General features: G+C 47.0%; 1 protein-coding gene across 1 annotated transcript in view; it reads right to left on the bottom strand.

Moving 5' to 3' along the window:
* The window catches only part of scml4 (Scm polycomb group protein like 4), a 233000-nt gene extending 232811 nt beyond the window's left edge, over positions 1–189 (bottom strand). The window contains 1 exon segment of the mRNA XM_041187345.1: positions 103–189. Coding sequence (XP_041043279.1) covers positions 103–189 — 87 coding nt within the window.
* Positions 190–14401: the final 14212 nt, after the last annotated feature.

The raw sequence follows: 14401 nt of genomic DNA, 5'->3' as shown, positions 1-14401 counted from the left end.
TCAATAAAAATCTAAATGAAAATAAATAAATATAAACAAATGCTCACTGCACACTGCTGTATTTGCAGATTGAAGTCATGAATCAATATAATGTTACATTACATAAATCATTACAGTTCTAGAGACGAGATAACCAGAGGAGACTGTAAGTACAACAGATTTATTTGGTAAGGATTTTCTTTCAGGCATTACCCTAGTAACTGGACTATATGTTGCCCATTTATTTGCACTATCAGTTAGCATATGGTCTCCAGAGCCCATTAAAAAAAGTAACATGGGAGGAGAGGTGAATATTGGGCGATAGTGGACAGGCAATCTGTTTTTTCCTTGCCTAATTTATTTTCCATTAACTTCAAGTTATTCAAGCAGCAATTTATTTTCAATCGACCTGTTGTTTTGGTGAGGGTGGGTGGGAACATCCAAGCTGCTTGCATGGCCTGGACCTCACTACTGGAGCACATGTGTGTCCTTGAGGAAGCGAGTACAGTTGCACTCACTCAAAACACCAGCTTCACTGAATGGCCAGGTCCCCCCCCGAAGGATGACGCTTGCCATCCAAGAGAGCTGATGGGTTACCACCACTTCTGGAGGTTACAACAGTTGTCTGTTGGAGCTGTGGCAGGAAATCAGCAGGCCCCTGAGGAAATCTTATACCTCCCTGGGCACATTAGGATTCCCTCAGACCACACAACAGAAAATGCAGCTCAGAGGTTGACTCCTGACTCTAGGCTTCCAAATCACAGTTAATAAGATATAAAGAGAGAACTCACATTGAGATAGTCCCTTTCTTGGCCTCAGGATGTCCCAATACAGCCAATAAAGTACTTTTGAATTGTAGTCACTGCTGTAATGTAGGTAAAGTGGCAGCCAATCTGCACAAGGCAAATTCTCACAAACAACAATGTGATAATGACCAGATAACCTCTTGGTTTAGGGATAAATATTGCCCAGGACACCAGGATAACTCCCCTGCTCTTCTTCGAAATAGTTCCTTCAGATCTTTTGCATCCACCTGACAGGGCACACGAGGCCTCAGCTTAACAACACATCCCAGAAGGTGGCGTCTCCAACAGCGCAACACTGCCTCAGTACTGCACTGAATTGTCAGCCTCAGATCACTGGAGTGGGACTTGAACCCACAGTTTCCAAACTCAGGGGCAGGAGTGCTACCGCTGAGCCACAGCTATCGGGTATGTACAGTAAAAGATATGGGCCTGAAGTTTGCACTTGGCGTACACGCCAAGCCGGCGAGAGAAGAAGCAGATGTGGATTCCACACCCGGCAGCGGTAGCATTGCAAACGCGATTTCACACTGGGTGGCCAATTAAGGTCCGCCCAGCGTGAAATGCATCTTCTCAATGGTTGGGAAGGGCCAAGTGGGGGCAGGGGTCTGTCAGGTGCTGGGTCCAATGGCAGACGCTTTAAGACCGGTAGAGGCAGCTCCCTGAAGGCTGCCAGGGGAGAATATTTGGAATCTGTTCAGGAAACCATTTCATTCACACACTGGCCCCACCAACAGCTGAAGATGTCAGGTGGGAGGGGCTCTATCAGGTGGGCACTCAGCCCCCGTTGCTCGGATGAGTGTCTCGTGATCCTTGTGGAGGAGCTGGGTGTCAGGCGGGACACTTTAGTACCCAGGGATGGGCAGGCAAAGGCCACCATGACTGACCAAAAAACCCTGGGAGGAGATGGCAGCTGAGGTCAGCAGCCACGATGCTGTGTGGCGCACATGGGTGCGGTGCCACAAAAGGTTCAACGATCTGCTGTGCTCAGCAAGGGTGTGTGCCGAGTCAGCATGGATCAACGTGGAGAAGTTTTAATGGTTGGTCATTCCCCTTTGGAGTGTTAGAGTCAGATGGCCAACTGTCACTGACACCGGTGCCAGCCAGGGGGAGTGAGCCCTGGCTGTGTGGACTGTGTACCTTGTGGGTCAAGGGCCACGACTCGAACGTGCCCTGCAAAGTGGGGGGGGGGTGGTGGGGGTTGCCAAGCTGCAATGGCGCTGCAGTTAGAGAGTGGACAAATCATTGCTCCTCTGTCATTTCAGGAGAAGAGAAGCCGTAACACCGCTGAAAGAACTGAGACAGGCGGAGGCCCCCCAAACCTCTTCATTCTGATGAGGTATGAGATGGATGCCTTGGAGCTGGAGTGCCACCACCCACCTCAGTCAGCCGGTTGTGGAGAGCCAGGGATCTCTGGCCAAGGTAAGAGTGCAGTGCACAGAGGTGAGAGTTGTGGATTGAGCTAACATTCTTGTGTAGTCTCATCATTGATGGGAGCCTCAAACCTGAAATCCCCATTGGTCATTGAAAGACAATGGCACCGTGATGCAGATCTCCATAGTCTCATCAGGGTGCCTGGCATGCACAGTGACCGTCTGATGACTTAAATTAATCACGTCATTGTTCTCCCCAAGAATCACCAGCTCACTCACGAACGCAGGACTCTGAAGAGCCGCCCTTGATGCCAGAGGACCACTGGGCTTTAGATGCACCTGCGTCATACCCCCTCTCTGCACCAAGTACCAGGGCAGATACCAGCACCTCGGTAGGCATTGGATTGTCAGCTAGAATGTTGGTGCATAGCGGTGAGGGCACTTCACATTCACTTGAGGAGCAGGCAGAGGTAGAGAGTACCCAGGGCGCAGAAGTCAGAGGACTGCTGGAGACCAGGGTGATGCTGATTCGAAGGCAGATGATGAGCCTCTGGAGTCGTCCATTAGGCAGCAGATGCTGGATGTCCACAGGATGTGCAGGAGGGTCTGGCCGGGACCCGTGAAGGTATGCGTGCCATGGTCTCTGTTATGGAGGAGTCCATGCGGAGCATGAGCACTGCATTGACCCTCGTCGCTGAGTGCACTGCCTCCTCAATTGAGAGAGTGGCGACCCGCATGGAAAGGCAGCTTCAGGTGTAGGATCAGGGTTCCTGAGCTTGCGCTCGGACCTGCAAACCATCACACAGGCAACGGCCTCCGATGGTCAGTGCCAGTGTGGAAGATGGATGAGGCACCCTGTATCACAGCTAGATATCCCATCCATCAATGGTGATTAGGGAGGTCCAGAGCGACCTCACATTGGCGCACAACCTGCTTGTCGTCTCTGCGGGCTCCTCTCTGGGCACGCTGGGTGATGACAGCAGCTCATCCACCCCTCTGCCAGTGACCGTGGCATCTGATGAGGCTGCGGTGACTGGGGAGGTACCAGCTGTGGCACTGGCCGCTCCCTCCCAGGCGGGGCCAGCACAGGCTCTACTAGCCAGAGGACAACTGCCAAGTCATCAAGGCCAACAAGACAGCAGAGTCAGCAGCTGCCTCCAATGCCGCTGCCAGCGAAGGGGGGTACAACAAGAGGCAGCACTCGCAAATATAAATTTACAGCACCGTGAGCACAAGAGGGACTGTTCAAGGACTGTTCTGCCATGTTTTGTTAATATGTTTACTGGTGTGACAATTAGCACCATATATTGTTATGTTCATTTGATGTGAGTGCCAACATGATATAAATGTTGCTTTTGTCTTAATGGCCTGAGTATGTTTCACTTGTTTTGTAGGCACAGGGCACACCAGTATCTCATGCTGGACGTGAGTGGCTTTAAACTTTATTACACAGGCACTGAGTGGACTTTGGGCTCAAAGGAAAGGGTCATTTCAAACATCCGGGATGGAGGCGGCACCACTGGCACAAGGTGGAGGCTGATCTTTGACAGCCTAGCTGAAGGAGCGTTGGATCACAGTGTTCCTGGTGTCCCTGCCTCCCTGAGGGATCCAGAGGTCTGCCTTCATGTCTTCATCGTGCTCCTCCATAAGACTATAAGACCAAAGATCAAAGTAGGCCACACAGCCCATCGAGTCTGCTCCGCCATTCAATGAGTTCATGGCTGATCTAATAATCCTCAACTCCATTTTCCTGCCTTGTCCCCATAACCCTTGATCCCTTACTGATTAAAAATCTACCGCAGCCTTGAATATACTTAATGACCCAATCTCTACAGCCCTCTGCGGTAAAGAATTCCATAGACTTACTACCCTCTGAGAAAATAAATTCCTCCTCATCTCTGTTTTAAATGGGCGCTCCCTTACTCTATGCCCTCTGGTCCTAGACTCTCCCACAAGGGAAAACAACCTCTCAGCATCTACCCTGTCAAGACCCCTAAGAATCTAATATGTTTCACTAAGGTCGCCTCTCATTCTTCTAAATTCCAATGAGTACAGGCTCAACCTACTCAACCTCTCCTCATAAGAAAATCCCTCCATACCCGGGATCAACCTAGTGAACCTTCTCTGAACTGCCTCCATTGCCAGCATATATTTCCTTATATAAGGGCACCAAAACTGTTCCCAGTATTCTAGGTGTAGCCTAACTAATGCCTTATATAGTTTTAGCAAGACTTCCCTGTTTTTATACTCCATTCCCTTTGAAATAAAGGCCAGCATTCCACTTGCCTTCCCTATTACCTGTTGAACTTGTATGTTGGCTTTTTGGGATTCATGCACAAGGACCTCCAAATCCCTCTGTGCTTCAGCTTTCTGCAGTCATCCTCCATTTAAATAATATTCAGCTCATGTACTTCCTGCCAAAGTGCACAACCTCACATTATATTCCATCTGCCAAGTTTTTGCCTATTCACTTAACCTGTCTATATCTCTCTGCAGACGCTTTGTGTCATCCTCCCAACTTGCCTTCCCACCTATTTTTGTGTCATCCACAAACTTGGCGATAGTACATTCACTTCCCTCATCTAAGTCATTAATATATATTGTAAATAATTGAGGCCCCAGCACTGATCCCTGTGGCACTCCACTTGCTACAGGTTGTCATCCCAAAAAAGCCCCCCTTATCCCAACTCTCTGTCTTCTATTAGTTAGCCAACCATCTATCCAAGCTAATATATTACATCCAAAACCATGGACTCTTATCTTATTAAGTAGCCTTATGTGCAGTACCTTATTAACTGCCTTTTGGAATTCCAAATAAATTACATCTACTAGTTCCCCTTTATCTATCCTGCTTGTTACCTCCTCAAAGAAATCCAATAACTTTGTTAGACATTATTTCCTCTTCATGAAACTATGCTGGCTCTGTTTGATTAGGTCATGTATTTCTAAATGCTCTGCTATTATATCCTTTATAATAGACTCCAACATTTTCCCAGTGACAGATGTTAAACTAACTGGTCGATAGGTACCTGTTTTTTATCTCCCTCCCTTTTTCAATAAAGGTGTTACATTAGCCGTTCTCCAATCCTTTGGGACTTTTCCAGGATCTAAGGATTCTCGGAAGATTACTACCAGTGCATCCACTATCTCTGTAGCCACTTCCTTTAATATCCTAGGATGCAACCCATCGGGTCCAGGGGACTTATTGGCCTTTAGCCCTATTAGTTTCCCTAGTACTTTTCCTCTTGTGATAGTTATTGTACTTATTTCCCCCCACTCCTCTTTTGCCCCTTACGTATTTAGTATTTTTGAAACGCTATTCGTATCTTCTATCGTGAAGACTGAAGCAAAGTATTTATTCAACTCTTCTGCCATTTCCTAGTTCCCCATTATTATTTCCCCAACTTCATTCTCTAAGGGGCCTATGTTCACTTTGGCCTCTCTCTTCTTTTTTATATATTTAAAGAAGCTCTTACTATCCGTTTTTATATTACTTGCGAGTTTACCCTCAAAGTTTATTTTCTCCCTCTTTGTTTTTTGGTCATTTTCTGTTGGTTTTTAAAACTTTCCCAATCCTCAGGCTTACCACTAATCTTTGCCACATAGTATGTTTTTTCTTTCAATTTGATACTGTCCTTGACTTCCTTGGTTAACCATAGTTGGTTTATCCCCTTCCTTGAATCCTTCTTCCTCACTGGGATATATCTTTGTTGAGAGTCTTGAACTATTTTCTTAAACGTCTGCCATTATTCATCAACCATCTTTTCTGCTAAACTCCTTTCCCAGTCCACTCCAGCCAACTCTGCCCTCATTCCTTTGTAATTACCCTTATTTAAGTTTAGCACAGTTGTTTCCGACCCAGGTTTCTCACTCTCAAACTGACTGCTAAATTCTACCATATTATGGTCACTGTTTCCTAGGGGATCCTTTACTCTGAGATCATTTATTAAACCTGCCTCAATACACATTACCAGATCCAAAATAGACTGATTCCTGGTTGCGTTCACAATATATTGTTCTAAGAAACTGTCCCAAATATACCCAATGAATTCTTACTCGTGCTTACCTCTGTCAATTGGATTTTTCCAATCAACAAGATTAAAGTCATGATTAATGTACTGCCTTTGTTACATGCCCTCATTATCTCCTGATTTATTCTCTTATCTATGGTATAGCTACTGTCATGGGATCTATGGATTACTCCCACCTGTGTCTTCTTCCCCTTGTTATTTCTTTCCTCCACCCATATGGATTCTACATCTTCCGAACCAAGATTATTTCTCACTATTGTACTTATTCCATCTCGTACTAAAAAAGCCACCCCACCACCCTTTCCTTCCTGCCTGTCCTTTCAAAAAGTCACATTCCCCTGAATATTTAGTTCCCAGCTTTGACCTCCTTGTAAACACATCTCCACAAGCTATAAGATCATACCCATTCATTTGTTTTGTTCCGAATACTACGTGCATTTAAGCAAAGGGCCATTAATTTTGCCTTTTTACCATGTTTTCCCCTTTTGGCCCTATTTGCTGGTTTTTTTATGTTTGGACACTCTGCCCCTTCCTGTCACACTCTGGGTATCATTACCTAAATAGCTGCCCTGCAAGGCTCCCATGTCCTTTTGCTTTGTAGGCATACATATCCCCTTTCCAAAACCTTCCCCCTCCTCTACTTAGTTTAAAGCCCTCCCTGCAGCCCTAGTAATTCGCCAAGATACTGGTCCCAATATGGTTCAAGTGAAGCCCATCCCACCGGAACAGCTCCCTTCTACCCCGGTACTGGTACCAGTGCCAGATGGGGATGCAGTGGTGTAGTGTATTGTCACTGGACTGATAATCCAGAGGCCAAGGGTAATGCTTTAGGGGCCTGGGTTTGAATCCCACCATGACAGATGGTAGAATTTGAATTCAATAAAATATCTGGAATTAAAAGTCTAATGATGACCATGAAACCATTGTCAATTGTAAAAACCCATCTGGTTCACTAATGTCCTTTAGAGAAAGAAATCTGGCCTGCATGTGAACCCAGGCCCACGGCAATGTGGTTAACTCTGAAATGGCCTAGAAAGCCACTCAGTTCTCAAGGGCAGTTAGGGATGGGCAATAAATACTAGCCTAGCCAGTGAACAAATTACATCCCATGAACGAATAAAAAAAACTGAAACCCATTTCTCCCACACCAAACTTTGAGCCAAGCATTGAACTCCTTGACTTTATTTACTCTATGTCTGTTTGCCCGTGGCTCAGGTAGCAATCCCGAGATTTTTACTCTGGAGGTTCTGCTTTTTTAATTTAGCTCCTAACTGTTCAAATTCTTTCAGCAGAGCCTCCTTTCTAGTCCTGTCAACACCATTGATACCAATGTGGATGACGATAACTGGATCCCTCCCCTCTCACTCCAAGTTCCTCTCCAACCCTGAGGAGATGTCCTTAACCCTGGCACTGGGCAGGCAGCACAGCCATCGGGACTCACACTCATGGCTGCAAAGAACCCCCCTAATTATACTGTCCCCTACCACTACTACACTCCCATTTCCTCCCCCCTCTCCCCCGACTTGAATGGCACCCTGCACCACAGTGCTGTGGTCAGTTTGCTCATCCTCCCTGCAGTCCCCACTCTCATCCACACAGCTTGCAAGAACCTTGTAATTGTTCACCAAGCTCCTCTTCTGCCTCACCACTGGATTCATCCTCTGTGGCCTGTGGAGCTGCGGCAAGATCCTCTTCCTCCAGTGGGTCCCCCCTTGCCAGAGTCAGATTGTAGAGAGTGCAGCATGCAACCACTATCAGTGGCACCCGCTCTGGAGGGTATTGTAATTCTCCGCGTGAATGGTCCAAGGCATCGGAAGCGCATCTTCAGAAGACCTATGGTCCTCACCATCACCACCCTTGTGGAGGCTTGACTCCTATTATAACGCTGCTCTGCCTCTGTTCTTGGGTGATGGAGAGGTGTCATAAGCCACCTTTTCATTAGATAGCCCTTGTCACCCAGCAGCCATCCATCCAGTCGGGCTGGAGCGCTGAAGAGTCTCGGCACTGGTGAGTGTCTCAGGATGTAAGCGTCATTGGAGCTGCCAGGGTACCTTGCACAGACTTGCTGAATCTGCATCTTGTGATCGCAAACTATCTGGATATTCATCAAGTGGAAGCCCTTCCTGTTGGCAAAGGCACCCGGCTGACCCGCTGGTGCCTTGATGGCCACATGTGTGCAATCGATTGCACCATGGATGTGGGGGGAACCCAGCAATCGCTGCAAAGCCTCTGGCTCGCTCAGCCTGGCTGGTCTTGTCCGTTTAGAAATGAATAAATGTCATTACCCACTTAAACAGAGCATCAATCACCAGTTTGACATAACTGTAGACAGCTGACTGGGACACTCCACAAAGATCCCACACTGACCCCTGGAAAGAGCCAGAGGCAAAGGGGTTGAGGGCCACTGTGACCTTTAGAGCCATTGGCATGGGGTGTCCACCCACACAACAAGTGCTGATCTCAGTGCCATTCATCTGACATATGGAGGTTGTGGTCTCCCTTGACTGACGGAGCCTCCTTCGGCGTTGCACCTTGGACATATTGAGGTAGCTGTATCGCTGCCTGTAAACCCTGGCAGCAGGATAGTGGCGTCTTCTGTGGCCCTTTCCTCCTTGGACTTCCTACTGGCCCTGTGGCCCTTATGCCTGCACTTCTCCTCCCACAGGTCGCTCTCCTGGAAGCTACATAGGCACACCTGGCCTCCACTCCCTTCTGCCCCTCTCTTCCTCCTCAGGGGAGGTGCCACCAGCAGAGATCAAAATCCCCATTAGCAGGGTAACAGAAGGCTGTCTGATGCCTGGAAAGGTCCTCACGGTTAACATCCTCAAGGGGCCTTGGAGACACCAATGGGTCCCGAAATGAAGCCTGGAAACGCTAAGACTGAAACTCAGAGCAGAGATGAAGCTGTCAAGTTCAAATAAGCAACCAGCAGCAGACTATCTCCTAAACTCCTCATTATTCACACTGGCAATGCTGCTGACCCTTCTTATCCTGCTCTTGGATGAGTTTCATTAAAAGTGGGCTGACTGCCTGGCTATTTTGCCCATGTGACGAGGAGGAAATTGCACAGGCAACATAAAACCAACTGCCTTTTTAATGGTCTTTAGTGGCTCTATAACTGTTGGCGGGTGCTGTTCTAACACCCGCACGCACCTGCCAACCCTGGAGATTGCTCGCGCGCGGGATGATGTCGGGGCGCTCGCCCAATGTCATCCTGCGCAATTTCACCTCTGTCCATGTCGGGCATGCACCTGTGAGCACTAAAACTCTGGCCATGCAATTTGGAAGCACACAGGATCCTCGCCAATTCTGTGAAACTCTCTGGTCTTGAATATATGTTATTGAAGAGATAGAGTGTAATTCTTCCAATAAAACTAGACTTAAATCAGCTGCAATTGCACTGATGCACAAAAGGGAAGCAACTCCACCTACAAGTCCATAAACTGAGTATTAGTTACGCAGCAATAACTATAATGCTCAATGAGCCAAATAACCTTCTTCAGTCAATGAATACTCTGATAAAATATTAGCTAAAATCACAGCCCACAGGCTAGATGTGATTACTTTTCAGAGACACTTACAATTTCGCTATTCACCGGAACTATTACTACATATTATTACTATAAGTCTGCAGTCAGACTAAAAATCTTGGCAAATAAAATACATGACAATTCACCTCTCCTAGCCACAGTATGACTGATAACAAAAATCACATTAATAGGTCCCAAATACAATCCCTCCACCACCCACGTACAGTAACAGCAGTGTGTACCATCTACAAGATGCACTGCAGGAATTCACCAAGGCTCCTTTGACAGCACCTTCCAAACCATGACCACTACCATCTAGAAGGACAAGGGCAGCAGATAGATGGGAACACCACCACCTGGAAGTTCCCCTCCAAGTCACTCACCATCCTGACTTGGAAATATATCATCATTCCTTCACTGTTACTGGGTCAAAATCCCTCCCTAACAGCACTATGGGTGTACCTACACCACGTGGCCTGCAGCCGTTTAAGAAGGCAGCTCACCACCACCTTCTCAAGGGCAACAAGGGATGGGCAATAAATGCTGGCCCAGCCAGCGAAGCCACATCCCATGAATGAATGAAAAAAAGCAACGGGCAGAATTTTCATCTCAGCGGCAGAAGCGCGCCCAAACCGCTCGAGTGTGAAATGACGCGCAATGACGTTGGGCGAATGTCCCAATGTCAACACACAGTCACACAATAGTTTGAGTGACGGGCAGGTGCGGGAATCAGCAGTGCGCACATCGACAATTAGAAGGCCTATTGAGGCCGTTAAACTATCAATGAACTTAAATTCTTCACTGCCCATCCAACCTAACGGTTGACGGGCAGGCGAAAAGGCCAAGTGGCTTTTGCATTTTTTTGGAAACCTCATCCACGGACGGGATGGAGGCTTCCAACATCAAATAAAAATAAGACAAACTTTTTCAAATTTCATTTATGACATGTCCCTACTCATGTGACAAAGTTTTATTACATTTTAAAAGCCTTTATTTGTAATTTTAAAAATTCTTCGTCTGCTTGAGGCAGCTCTGCAGTTCACACTCGCCCTGCTCGCCCTGCTCCACCCCACCCCCAACCACCACCCCACAGGCAGCAGGGTCCGGCCCGATCATGGGAGGCAGTCGGCTTCCTGACTGGCCCCTGTCCATCCCCGTCAGGACCGCCCGACAAGAGCAAAATTCTGCCCAATAATTTTTTTAACAAATAACACCCACCACTGCCATTTACTCGGTAGGTTTTAGACTCAAATTATAAATCAAAGAGAAAGAATCAAAGAAAAGTTAAACAAAACTTTACTTATTGTATACTGGAGGAGCTAGCGCTGCATTCTTGTTCTCCTGTTGTTTTGTGTGTGTGGTCTAATTCAGCTTCATATCCTTGTGCCACTGACATTATGGGCAGAACTTAGCCCTTGTTGGGCATGCTCAGTGGGGGCGGGCGAGGGTGGTTGGGGAGTTGATCGGCGCCCACGATTGGGAATGGACTGCAATTTCACTCTGGCGGGCCAATTAAGGCCTACCCGGCACAAAGCTGCCTCAGGGAGATGAAGAGCTTTCAGAAAAGTAAATGAAGCCTCCTAAAATATTGTGAAACATGTCCCCTCAGCTGACTCTGTCACATGAGCAGGGACGTTTTAAGTTAAATTTTAACATTTTTATTTTATCTCAGTTTGCTTTTGGAAAGCTCATCCCTCCCGTGGATGAGGTTCCCTGAAGAGTGCAAAGGCCGCTCAGTCTTTTTGCCTGCCCGCCAGCCGTGAGGTTGGACGGGCAGTGAAAAATGTAAGTTAATTAAGACTTTAATGGCCTTAACAGGCCGTTTGATTGTCAACGGGGGCGCGCTGCCGATTCCCGCGCTTGCCGGGAAAAAATCGGGTGACTGCACAGTGACGTCGGGACGCTCACCCGACATCAATGCGCTTCACTTTACGCTTGAGTGGGTCGCGCTGGCGCACACCGAGGTAAAGGTTTTGCCTTATGTGCATTTGTACAAACTGTTCAAATGTTCTGCTTTGTTCCATTCAAACTCACACTTTGGTTTCCCACTCACTCTGTACATAAACCCATTCTACACCTCGCCCAGCGTGTCTCCGTTACATCTAACTACATAGGCTTATATTACACAGGGAACAGCCGCAATGTGATGATGTTACTGGACTAGTGATATAGAGACCTGTATTAATCCTCCAGAGAATTTAAATTCCGGTGAAATTTAAATTCAATTAAATAACTCTGGAATAAAAAAACTAGTTCCAGTAATGATGATCCTGAAATTACCAGTTTGCTGTTAAAAACCCACCTGGTTCACTAGTGTTCTTTAGGGAAGGAAATTTGCCCTGCTTACTCAGTCTGGCTGACATGGGACTCTAGACCCACAGCAATGTGGCTGACTCGTAATTGCCCTCAGAAATAGCCTGCAAGCCACTCAATTATATCAAACTGCTACAGAAGGGAAAAATAAGAATAAAACCAGATGGACCACTCAGCATCAAACTAGATAGTGGATGTGACAACAGCACACCCAGGGCTGTCAACCCTGCAAAGCTCTTCTTGCTGTCATCTGGGGACTTGTACCAAAATGTCCACAGGCCATTTGACAGCCTGACACAGTCATATTTACCAAACTGTATCTTACAGCCAATGTCCCAGACTCCTCCACCACCATCCTTGGTTACATCTTGTCTCACCAGCAGGACAGACCCACCAGAGATGGTGGCACAGTGGAACGCAATCAAGAGTGAGTGGCCCTGGAAGTCCTCAAAATTGACTCCAGACCCCATGAACTCGCATGGCATCATGCCAAACATGAACATTGAAACCTCCTGCTGATTACCACCTACCAGCCTCCTTCAAATAATGAATGAGTGCTCCTCCATGTTGAAAACTTGGAAGAAACACTGAGGATAGGAAAGTTACAGAACATACTCTCAGTGGGGGACTTCAACGTCCATCACCAAGAGTGGTTCATTAGCATCAATGATAAACTGGCTGAGTTCTGAAGGACACATCTGTCAGTCTGGGCTCATGGCAAGTAATGAGAGAACCAACACAAGGAAAAGAAATCTACTTGACCTCTCCCTCACCGATCTACCAGGTGTAGGTGCATCTGTTCATGGTAATATTGGTAGGAGTGACCACTGTGCAGTCCTTATGGAGACAAAATCCTGTCTTCACACTGAGGGCACACCCTCCATCAAGTTGCATGGCACAACCACCAGGCTAAATGGGAAGGAGTCAGAACATATCTAACAGTTCAAAACTGGGCATCCATGAGGCTCTTTGGCCTTCTGCTGCAGCAAAATTGTACTCAGCCACAATCTGTAATCTCATGGCCCAGAATATCCCCCACTCTACCATTACCACCAAACCAGGAGATCAACCCTGGTTCAATGAAGAGTCCAGGAGGACATGTCAAGAGCAGCACCAGACATAACTCAAAATGAGATGCCAACCTGGTGAAGCTACAGCACGCTACATGCATGGTAAATCATGGAGGCAGCATGCTATTGATAGAACTAGGAATCCTACAGCCACAAATCAGATCAAAGCTCTGCAGTCCTGCCACATCCAGACATAAATGGACAATTAAAGAAGGTCCAACAAATATCCTCGGTCACATTGATGGAAGACCCCAGCCTATCAGTGCAAAAGGCCAGGCTGAAACATTTGCAACCATCTTCAGCCAGAAATGCCAAGTGGATGACTAGGGAGCATGGAGAGGGAGGCGAGAGTCCACCAAACAGCGGAGAGGCAAGAATCCATTGAAGAGTGTGGAGACAGAGGTGAGACCTCATTAAACAGCGTGGAGAGAGTGGTGGATTCCATTAAAGAACGTGAAGAGAAGAGAGACCTCATTAAAGAACGCAAGACAGTGGTAAGATTCTATTAAATAGCAGAGAGAGAGGTGAGAGTCCATTAAAGAGTGGTGAGAGGCAACAATTTATTAAAGAGGGTAGAGAGAGGCAAGAGTCCACTAAAGAGTGGAGAGAGAGTGAGAGAGGCGAGAATCCATTAAAGAGCGCAGAAAGAGGAAAGAATCTCTTAAATAGTGGAGGGAGAGGTGAGAGTCCATTAAAGAGTGGAGAGGGAGGCGAGAGTTCTTTAAGACCAGGGAGAGAGAGGTGAAATCCATTAAAGAGCAGAGAGAGAGGAATGAGTCCATTGAGGAGAGAGAGAGAGAGAAAAGGGTCCATTAAAGAATGCAGATAGAGAGGCGAGTCCATTAAAGAGCAGAGAGTGAGGGGAAAGAGTCCATTGAAGAGCATGGAAAAAGACACTAGAGTACATTAAAGAGGGGAGAGAAAGGCAAGAGCCCATTAAAGAGCAGGGAGAGAGAGGATGGAGGGGTCATTAAAGAACGGAGAGAGAGGGGCCAAAGTCCATTACAGAGTGGAATCAGAGTCAAAAAACAGTGCTGAGAGAGAAGCAAGTGTCCATTAAATAGCAGAGAAAGTGGATGTGGAGTTAATGGTTCCTCTTGTGAGAGAATCTTGAAATGGGGGTCACTGATAAAAACAAGGAGTTGCGCATTTAACATGGTGATGAGGCAAAATATTTTCTCTCAGATGTTCATGAGTCTTTGGAACTCGCTTCCTGAAAAGGCAGAGGAAGCAGAGTCTTTGAATATTTTTAAGGCAGAGGTGGAGGGGCCGAAGGCCTTCTCCTGCTCCATGTTCTTATGT

The sequence above is a fragment of the Carcharodon carcharias genome, chromosome 5 (assembly GCF_017639515.1).
Source record: "Carcharodon carcharias isolate sCarCar2 chromosome 5, sCarCar2.pri, whole genome shotgun sequence".
In the NCBI taxonomy this organism is placed as follows: Eukaryota; Metazoa; Chordata; class Chondrichthyes; order Lamniformes; family Lamnidae; genus Carcharodon; species Carcharodon carcharias.
Note: the sequence above shows the minus strand (reverse complement) of the source record. Positions and strands in the feature narration are given on the sequence as shown.